This window comes from Micropterus dolomieu, linkage group LG08 (genome assembly GCF_021292245.1).
Source record: "Micropterus dolomieu isolate WLL.071019.BEF.003 ecotype Adirondacks linkage group LG08, ASM2129224v1, whole genome shotgun sequence".
In the NCBI taxonomy this organism is placed as follows: Eukaryota; Metazoa; Chordata; class Actinopteri; order Centrarchiformes; family Centrarchidae; genus Micropterus; species Micropterus dolomieu.
The window spans coordinates 141164-151483 of record NC_060157.1 but is presented as its reverse complement, the minus strand read 5'-3'; the positions used below and the strand labels follow the sequence as shown (position 1 = coordinate 151483).

General features: G+C 42.7%; 1 protein-coding gene across 2 annotated transcripts in view; it reads left to right on the top strand.

Annotated features, from left to right (window-relative positions):
- Nucleotides 1–10320, top strand: part of gripap1 (GRIP1 associated protein 1) — a 45994-nt gene that overhangs the window by 18362 nt on the left and 17312 nt on the right. Inside the window, exons 16-22 of one of the 2 annotated variants that reach the window (XM_046055263.1) lie at nucleotides 892–933; nucleotides 3471–3605; nucleotides 4780–4875; nucleotides 4959–5069; nucleotides 5468–5569; nucleotides 5644–5757; nucleotides 10208–10285. In XM_046055263.1, the coding sequence (XP_045911219.1) occupies nucleotides 892–933; nucleotides 3471–3605; nucleotides 4780–4875; nucleotides 4959–5069; nucleotides 5468–5569; nucleotides 5644–5757; nucleotides 10208–10285 (678 nt within the window). The remainder of the gene's footprint in view (nucleotides 1–891; nucleotides 934–3470; nucleotides 3606–4779; nucleotides 4876–4958; nucleotides 5070–5467; nucleotides 5570–5643; nucleotides 5758–10207; nucleotides 10286–10320) is intronic. The other variant, XM_046055264.1, reaches the window with a different exon arrangement.

Here is a 10320-nt window from a genome sequence, read left to right as displayed (position 1 = left end):
CGCATGGCTCAACACAGAAGGGCCAACTCCTCAGGTCAAGACTCTGCAGTCTACTTACATCTGAAGGACAGAGGACACTCGTTTGAGGACCACCAGGTGCACATTTTAGACAGAGAAGATGGATGGTTTGAAAGAGGTGTCAAGGAAGCATCTACACCAGGGTGGAGAAGCCGTCATTGAACAGGGGAGGGGGTCTACGCCACCACTTATCCCCCACTTACAATGCTGTCCTTTCATCACTTCCCAGGAAACTCAACAAACGTAACCTATTGGCCTCAGGTGAAGATACCAACGATGGTCCTTCAGTCTTGGCCACAGGTAGTCTTAACGACCGTAACGACTGTCGTCACAGCAACAAGGAACACTAACGAACCAGCGGTATCGATGACCCGACTGAGGTTAAATAGCTGAGTTTCCCTGCCAGTCAGTCAGAACTGAAGAAGTCCTTTGGATGAGGGACGAAACGTCTTCCAGTATCTTCAACCAAGTCCAGTTGCCCTTGATTTTAACCTTCGTTGGAGAACTATGACCTGGATGACTGAGAATCTTCATAGACATCCTGCAAGAACATGTTTAAAGAACAACACATCTTCCCAGAACGTACAGTGTATGTGTAAAATGTTTTCTAAAACCTGGGCCATAGAACGTTTCTCTGAGGACTAATCTAGTTGATCTAGAACCAATAATATACCTGTAGAACATCACTTAAAACCTTTGTATTCTGGCTACTCTACAACTAGTAATTACAAAAGATTATCTTGAATCCAAGCTACAAGCACTTTTAGAAAATGTGAATTTCCTAACACATCGTACCTGGAACTTAAAGAATATGCTGGAAAAGATAGAACTATAAGTCACCACCTTAGTATGGAACTGAAACTCTTCTTACAGGAGAACGGTGTTCTGAGGACTAATCTCTGCGCCCTTGAACAGGTAATTATGTCTCAGATTCAGAACCTAGAATCCAGGTCTCTTTAGATTGATAGTCTGACACTAACATAGGTCCCCAAAAACCTTGGCTAGAACCCTTGATACTTCCCTGGATTAATGCAAAGCTTAAACACCTTTAAAAAAAAAAAACAATACGTAGAACTGACCTAGAACCATGAACCACATTTGTAGTCAGGCCTCCTGAGTAATTTGTATAAATCTGTTGTAGAACAATCATTCATTGAGCCACTCCTGTGCCAGAACCCTCATCTAGAAACCCACACAGTGGGTTGTTCCTTAACAGCAACCCTGATATGTGAGGAACCTCTTCAGTTCAGTTCACATAGAACCCTAACTAGAAAGTCATATGGGTGATAATTGATATACATAACCATGACCCTAGAACAGAGTTCTGAGGCCTACGAATCCGTGACCAGTTAAAATATACAGTACATAGTGAATAGATCGTGTTTATAGAACCATGACCTTAGAACAGCTTAGAGATCTGGGAACTGGACTACCTTCTTGAGAACTGGTAATTAGGTTGAAACAAACCTACAAACCCAGATTTTTAGAACCTATTCAATTTAAACAATAGAACAGTTTGGCAATGGAATCTGGAATCTTCTTGCAGAAACATATGGTTAAATGTACTCCGAGCCTCTATCCTGATTGATAGGTCGCCATGGTAGAGACCTGTCAATCACCTTGTAGCCCCGCCCTAAAGCCTCCCCTGCTTTCTGTTCTATATTCCTCTATAGCGCCTTTCTAGTCTTTTTCACCATTCACTCACATTCATACACTGGCGGAATAGCCACCCGGGGCAATTTGGGGTTCTTGCCCAAGGACACTTCGATATGCATTAACGCTCTACCTCCTGAGCCACAGCCACGCTTGAACTTCATGTTTTGTTGAAGAAGACTTGAAACTAGCTACTGAGACCATAAACTCATCAGGAAAGTGTTGACAGACGAAGGGATGAAACGATTACCGGTTTAACGGTAAACCATGGTAAAATTCCCGATGGTTATTATTACTGTACACATTTTAATTACCGTGATAACCGTACGGTTAACCGCGCTGTTATAAACACTGTCCAGCGTGTCCCAGAAGCAGGCGCGCATGCGCAGAATGCAACGTGGGTTTGTCTGGGTCAATGACGGCAGAAATCACTCTGAGCTCCGGTCGTATTTTAGTTTTTATGAGAGCGCTGAGGGAAACTTGATAGAAGAAAATGACCTTATACTGACCACAGGGTGAGTTAACTTTTAGCTTTGGTTTGTGTCTTTGACTTGCTAAGAGCGTGTAAACTGAAGCTCTCAGTGTTGCTGCTCTTGTAAAAACGCTACACGTTGTTCTGCTGCTGTGTGCGTCGTGTGTCGGCAGAGTCTGTTCCTCCACTGCACATGAGAACACGTTATGCTGTTCAGTCACCCACCCAGCAGATCTAGAAACGCTACAGACTGCTCTGTATTTATGTCAGTTGTTGGGCTCATTGCACTTACTATCACTGTCTTCTAAAGACTTATTTGTTTTCATGTAATTGTCCACTGGGTCATTGTATTACCTATAAAATATAAAATCTTGATAATGCACACTTAGATGATTTTCATTTGTTTACAAAAGGTATTTGCTGTTGTTTTATTTTTTATGCAAACAAAATGGCAATTGTATTTGTAGTTTTCAATATAAAACTTGTTGAAATGGTTTCAGTGTGCGTATCAGTACATTTTAATATTTTTTGGCACATTTTTACAATACCGTGATAATACTGATAACCGTGATAATTTTGGTTACTGTAATCATGATATGAAATTTTCATACCGTTTCATCCCTATACAGAGGTAATAAATCAGCTGAGCAGTAGCCTCATTTTCTCAGACTTCTATATAATCACACTTCTAGCTGCAGCCGGTGGAGTCGCCCCCTGCTGGCTGCTAGAGAGGACGCAGGTTTAAGGCTCTTCAGGACCGGCTTCACTTTTCAGAGATGGAGGTTCCTGCTTGGCTGCAACCTGTTTTCATTTAGTGATGCCTGAAACTCCACTTTGTAACACTGACATAACTCAGTTTGAACTAATGAACAGCTGCTGCAGCCGACTCCAGTTCATTGAACTCTCTGACATTAAACCTTAACTAGAACCTCGTGGATGTTCTCTGAGTCATTCATCTCCATCTCACCTGCTTCACTGAGAACTCTTCTGACTCCAATAGATACTGAACTGGCGTCAACTGTACAGCAGATAATATCAGATGACACTAGAAAATATGTCTGCTGTAATCTAATATATGTTAGCTGCCATCTCCTGTTGTTATTCACCGTGTTGCCATGTGTCACATTTCACACTGCTTTTCTTCAATGTTCATTGCTTTCTGGCATCTGATGTCTTCTGCTGTCACTCAGTATTACATCTTCTGTGTCATATATCTTCATTCATGTCAGCGGTCGCCTGTGACACTGACTCTCTTTTAGTCGTCTCCATCATGGAACCTCTGCAATAATCGGCGGTTATTTAAACAAAGCTGTCACTACCTGTGCAGATCCAGACGGCGAAGACGCAGGAGATGAATCTGTTGCGTGAGCAGCAGGAGGCGCTGACTGTGGAGCTGCAGCAGAGACGAGCTGAACAGGAGAGTCTGTTGGCTCAGAGAGACGACCTGGACTCCCAGCTGCAGGTAACACACATGATACACCTGCTGGTCTGTTGTATCTGTAGGCAGTAATGGAGTGTGAAAAACATTTACTCAAGTACTTTGAGGTACTTGTCAGGACTTTCCAGTGTTTTAATTCTGAAACACCAGACCGTTCAACACGTCTTCTGTCGAAATGATGTATAGCAAACAGAAACAAGAACTATTTATAGTAGGAGACAGGAGACCGAGACCATGTTGCCTAGAACCTTAACACTAGAACATTGTTTAAAATAACAGCCTATAGTGCATGAACAGGTACAGTACACAAACAGTAAATGTATAAAACCTTATCTTGAACCCTCGATCTAGAACAGTTGTCTCAGGAAAAACCTAGCTGCTTTAGAACAGATAAAAAATCTGGAGAACGCTATCCATGAGTTTAACCCCCAAAACAGGTTCTGTGGACTAACCTAGCTGCTTTAGAACAGATAAAAAATCTGGAGAACGCTATCCATGAGTTTAACCCCCAAAACAGGTTCTGTGGACTAACCTAGCTGCTTTAGAACAGATTGTAAATCTGGAGAACACTATCCATGAGTTTAACCCCAACAACATGTTCTGTGGACTAACCTAGCTGCTTCTGAACAGATAATAAATCTGTAGAACGTTATCCATGAGTTTAACCCCAACAACAGGTTCTGTGGACTAACCTAGCTGCTTTAGAAAAGATAATATATCTGGAGAACGCTATCCATGAGTTTAACCCCAACAACAGGTTCTGTGGACTAACCTAGCTGCTTTAGAAAAGATAATATATCTGGAGAACGCTATCCATGAGTTTAACCCCAACAACAGGTTCTGTGGACTAACCTAGCTGCTTTAGAACAGATTATAAATCTGTTGGGGATACTTTGTTGGATATTTTTAATCTGTCACTCAAGAAGAACATACCTCTCCAGAACAGATAGAACTCAATATATCTATGAAATGTTATCTAGAACCTGAGCCATAGAACAGGCAGGTAGGCAGATTCATGCCTGAAAGGATACTGTAGTGTTGCAGGAGCAGCGTTTTATATAAAAACGTGTATAAAACATAGTAGGATTACAGTTTACACATCTGCAGATATAGATTCATAGACACTGCTGTCCTGCTGTCCTGCGGCAGGGACGAGGCTTCAGAGTCTTCTTCACAAGTTTTTCCTTGTTTCCTTCAGGAGTCGAGTTTTGCCAACAGGAAGTTGTTGGAGCAGTTAACAGAAGAGGGACACGAGAAGGAGAAACTGCTGAGAGAGATGGACGAGGCCAAGAAGGTACACAGACACACACACATCAGCAATACACACACACATAGACACATGTGGATGATGATGATGATGATGATGTGTGTGTGCAGACAGCAGAGAAGAGGAAGGCCATGCTGGATGAGATGGCCATACAGCTGAGTCAGGAGAAGTCCGACCACAAGGAGGCGCTGTCAGACCTCAGACTGCAGCACGAGAAGGAGGCGAGACACCCAACTCTTCCTGCTTCATGTCTTTAACTGCAGCTTCTCCTGCTCTCCTCTTTCTTACCACGTGTTTTATTCAATTTTTGATTTTTAAATTTTGTTTATATAGCGCCAAATCACAACAACAGTTAACTCCGAGCGCTTTTCATAAAGGATCAGGTCTAGACCGTACTCCTCTCCTTTTCTTGTCTCCTCTTCTGGTCTCCCTCCTCTCTTTATTCTTCCTCTTTCTTCCTTCATTGATCCCTGATCCTGAAACACAAAACACTCACAGCAGGTCTGAAGATTTAACTGTTTTTCTTTTTATCTCATTTCCTTCTCTCCTTGTATCCTTGTCTCCTCTTCCGGCCCTCCTCTCCTTGTTTCCTCTCCTCACTTGCCCCCCCCCCCCTCAGGTTCTGGGGGTGAGGGCTCGATATGAGAGGGAGCTCCGAGGACTCCATGAAGACAAGAACCGCTCTGAAGAGGAGATCCGCCAGCAGCTCCGAGAGGAGAAGGTAAAGAGGCGGAGGAGCAGTGAAGGAGCTGGGTTCCTGTCTCCTCCTGGTTTTTATACATCTTTGTGTTTCAGGCCCGATCCAAGGAGCTGGAGGGTCTCCAGCAGCGGGTGGAGGAGCTGCAGGCCCAGGCTCTGTCCATGGAGGGAACCAAAGGATGGTTCGAGAGACGGCTGAAGGAGGCTGAGGTCAGTCTGAGATCCTTTCTGATGCTCCCTCAGTCCTTGTTCTGAGCAGAAACCCAGTCCTCGTGCACTCTCAGTCCTCAGTCCTTGTTCTGAGCAGAAACCCAGTCCTCATGCACTCTCAGTCCTTGTTCTGAGCAGAAACCCAGTCCTCGTGCACTCTCAGTCCTCAGTCCTTGTTCTGAGCAGAAACCCGGTCCTCGTGCACTCTCAGTCCTCAGTCCTTGTTCTGAGCAGAAACCCAGTCCTCGTGCACTCTCAGTCCTCAGTCCTTGTTCTGAGCAGAAACCCGGTCCTCGTGCACTCTCAGTGGGAGTGATGGGGGACAGAAACCCGGTCCACAGTTTATCTGACGCTGGTATGTTGCTGAGCTGCAGCAGATCGGGGGCAGAACCACAGAGTCCACCTCAGACTGCTGCAGCCTGACATCCGCTTCAGATGAACTGTGGAGTTTGTCTGCCCAGAACAAGGATTTTGGACCTCATGGCTGAAGGTCCAGGAGGAACGATCACAGCAGTATATTCAGTGAACAGCAGACATCCTGTTTGTCGCTCTGAGAGATTGTTTGAGTGAGTGAGTTTATTGACATTGGCATCACTCTTATAAATTCATATTGAACCCCTGTGATGATGATTCTGGGGTTTATTGGATTGATTAACTGATCAAGACATTGGATGCTTTTCGGCTACCAGCTACAGGCACGACCAGCTCAACGCAAGCGTGCAGTGCATTTAATAAATATTATTTTGAATGCCGTAGCTGTGTGCATACCTGGATTTACTTTTCTACTCACTTTGTCTGCGTTGTGTGATCCCTTTCTTGGATTGGCGCAGAGCAAAACAACTTCGATATAAACTTCCATCTGTCTTTGTACTGCTGTGAGGACGGGTGGCTTCGCGGTGGAAGAATGGAAATCGTGATCTTGGTTGGTCCAGGGATGGTACCATCCTGGAATAGGCATTGTGGTTTCGCCTTCTCTGGGTTGGATGCAACTTTGGAACGCGTTGTTTATCCGCGGTAATTATTTTATTCAGCTTCACTTCCTGCATCACGGCACCGCGTTACTGGAGGACGCTGCGGAGGGGGCGGAGCTGGTGGTGGAGTCACTCTACTTGAAAAAGAGGATCCTGAGTTTTAATGGACATTGATTAAAATCCTTGAATTAAAATGGAGTTAAAGCCGCGGATGTTTCTTGCTGTGCTGTACTTGATAGCATTGTGTGCCTCTATTGGAATCTCCCCTCGTTGCCATGGGAACGCGTTACTCTCATTTCCGGATCGTTTACTCCGGGGGAGGAGCGAAACAAACCATCAGCTGGCTGCGGTCATTCAACCCCAGCCTTTGCGTCTAAGCTGGCTCTGCAAAACCATCTGGGGTCTCAAGGAGCAGCCCTTTTAAACGTGGCAGTCATCCACAACCACCATCAATGTAAACTGCCTAAACAGAGACTTATTCTTATATTGCTGCTATTAATTTCTGGGAATGTCCACCCAAATCCAGGCCCAGAGCAAAGTATGTCATATGACACCCCTGTAGGCTTTAAATGCAGAAAGGGCATGGGATTTTGTCATTTGAATGTTCGTAGTCTGGTTGGCAAAATAGATATGGTTTGTATCTGGGCACTTTCAACCAATGCCGATGTTTTTGTTTTAAGTGAAACTTGGCTCAACAAATCTGTTTCTGATAAGGATGTGACTGTAGGTGGGTACAACTTATTCAGAACAGACCGACCTAAAGGGTGGAGGTGTTGCAATATATGTAAAAAAGTCATTTCTTGTGAATGTGATTGTCTCAAAGTCAATAAGTAGACAATTTGAATTGTTGGCCCCTGACTTAGAAGTTTCTAAGAGTCTTCACATCACAGTTGTTGGTTGTTATAGACCCCCCTCAGCTGACAGTAGCACTCTTTCTTCTCTGAGGGAGTTTTTAACAAGTCTAAATTATAATGAAATTGTTTTTTTAGGAGATCTTAATTGGAACTGGCTTTTGCCAATGTCTGATCATTTTAAATCATTTTGTGATTCTTTTAATCTCTTTCAGATTGTGAATAGCCCCACCAGACCAAACCTAAAACATCCAGAAAAATCATCCCTAATTGATCTTCTTACAAATGCCCCTCACAAATACTCCTGTGCCTCTGTTTTTGCAAATGATAGAAGTGATCATTGTCTTATAGCATCTGTAAGGAACACAAAAATTCCTAAAACAAGGCCACGCATAATCTTTAAGAGGGCAATGAAGCTGTTCTCAGTGCAAGGCTTTTTACATGATCTGTATGATTTTGATTGGGGAAGAATTAGCCTTATTGATGATGTTGAAAATGCTTGGATGTTTTTTTATGATGGTTTCATAGGCCTGGTAAACAAGCATGCCCCACTTAAAAGACATAGTGAAAGGGTGAAATGTTTGGTTTAGCAATGAATTGTCTGACCTTCTTCTTGAGCGAAATCAAGCCTGGGCTCAAGCTAGAAGTTCAAAGCTTGAGTCTGACTGGTTTTACTGGCGTTTACGTAATTTATGCACTGTAAAAATCCGTAATGCCAAATCTGCCTATTTCCTCTCTAAAACATCCAAAAATTTAAATAACCCTCTCAAATTCTGGAAAACAATCAAATTATTAACTGAAGCAAAAACAGATACAGAAGTACCGTCTTGTATTGTTGTTGATGACAAAAAAATCATTGACACAAATGAAATTCTCAATAGTTTTAATAAGCATTTCATTGCTGCTAGCTCCCTTTATGAAACATTACATAATTTGTAAAAGCCAGTATTAGCTAAATTAATGGAATCAGTCATCTGCATGCAATTAAAACACTATCTAATTAATAACAATATTCTGAATGAATTTCAATCCGGTTTCAGGCAACAACATAGTACAATAACAGCTGTTTCAAAAGTTGTTAATGACCTGGTCAAAACCTTGGACAATAAACAGCACTGTGCAGCACTGTTTATTGATTTGTCAAAAGCTTTTGACACAGTGGACCATAAAATACTCCTTCAAAGACTCCTTCCTCTATTGGACTATCAGAACAAGCAGTGGGATGGTTCAACAGTTACCTATCAGGGAGAACACAATCTATGCAAGTAGACGGCCTCACTTCTGCCTCCCTAAATATTTCAAAAGGGGTGCCTCAAGGCTCAGTCCTTGGGCCTCTTCTTTTTATCATTTATACAAACAACCTCTGCAATAATATAAAAATATCATTACTATCATTACTATGCTGATGACACTGTTCTCTATTGTTCTGGGTCCACATTAGGTCAAGCAATCACAAATTTACAGTCCGCTTTTAACATCTTGCAGCATAATCTGGCTACTTTAAAATTGGTTCTAAACTCTAAAAAAACTAAAGTCATGACTTTCACTCTGGGAAAATCAACTAAAAACAATGTCCCAACCATTTGTACACTTTCTGGTACAGAAATTGAAGAAGTGTCACATTATAAATACTTGGGCATTACCATTGACAAATCACTGTCTTTTACATTGCATGTCCAAGATCTGGTTAAAAAACTGAAATTGAAGTTAGGGTTTTTTTTTAGAATAAAGTCCTGTTTATCTTTTGAAGCAAAAAAACAACTTGTAAATGCAACATTCTTGTCTGTCTTGGACTATGGTGATATATTTTACATGCATTCAACCTCCCAGTGTCTTCATGCTTTGGACACCGTGTTTCATGGAGCCTTGAGATTCATCACAAACTTAAAATCTCTCACTCATCACTGTTTGCTGTATTCTCGGGTTGGGTGGTTCTCCCTCTCCATTCGGCGTTGGATGCATTGACATCTTTTTATTTATTATTAGTATTAGGACTTCTTCCTCCTTATCTGAACACTTACATCCTCCTGAGGCCTGCAGGGACATATCACCTGCGCTCACAGGATGTGTTTTTATTGACTGTCCCTAAAGCCCGCACTGACTTTGGCAAAAAGGCTTTTAATTTTGCAGCACCATCTGCATGGAATCAGCTTCAGAATGAACTACAGTTGAAGGAGTTGGTCTCGCTTTTTAAAGGACCTTGCAGAAAGGCAGTCTGTCTGTCACTGTTTTTAAATTGATTGAGGATTTTTTAGAGTGAAAGTATGTGTATATATAAGTGTCTCTGTATCTATTTGTAACCGCGCTGCTGCCACTTGCCAGGACACTCTTGTAAAAGAGATTTTTGACATCATTGCTGGGTGTGGTTCCAGGTGTAGCAGAGTTTCAGAAGCAGCCGGTTCTCCTGCACTAGAACCTGCTGCTGTGTGCCGGTTCTGATCCGGTCACAGAGCAGCATGAGACCGGCGGTGTCTCATAGGAGTTCTGATATCTGTGCAGGCTACACAGTACTTTAGCACAACACACCTGAATCCTCACAGCAGCTGTCAGAGTTTGTGTTGCATTGTGGGTAATGTAGTTCACTAAGCAGAGGAGTGTGGGATAAAAATTATCTGGATCTCTCTGCAGGAGAACATCGAGAAGAACTCTCTGGAACATCAGGAGGAGATCCAGCAGCTACAGAAACAACACACACTGAAGCTGGAGGTACACACACACACACACTAGACACACACACACAC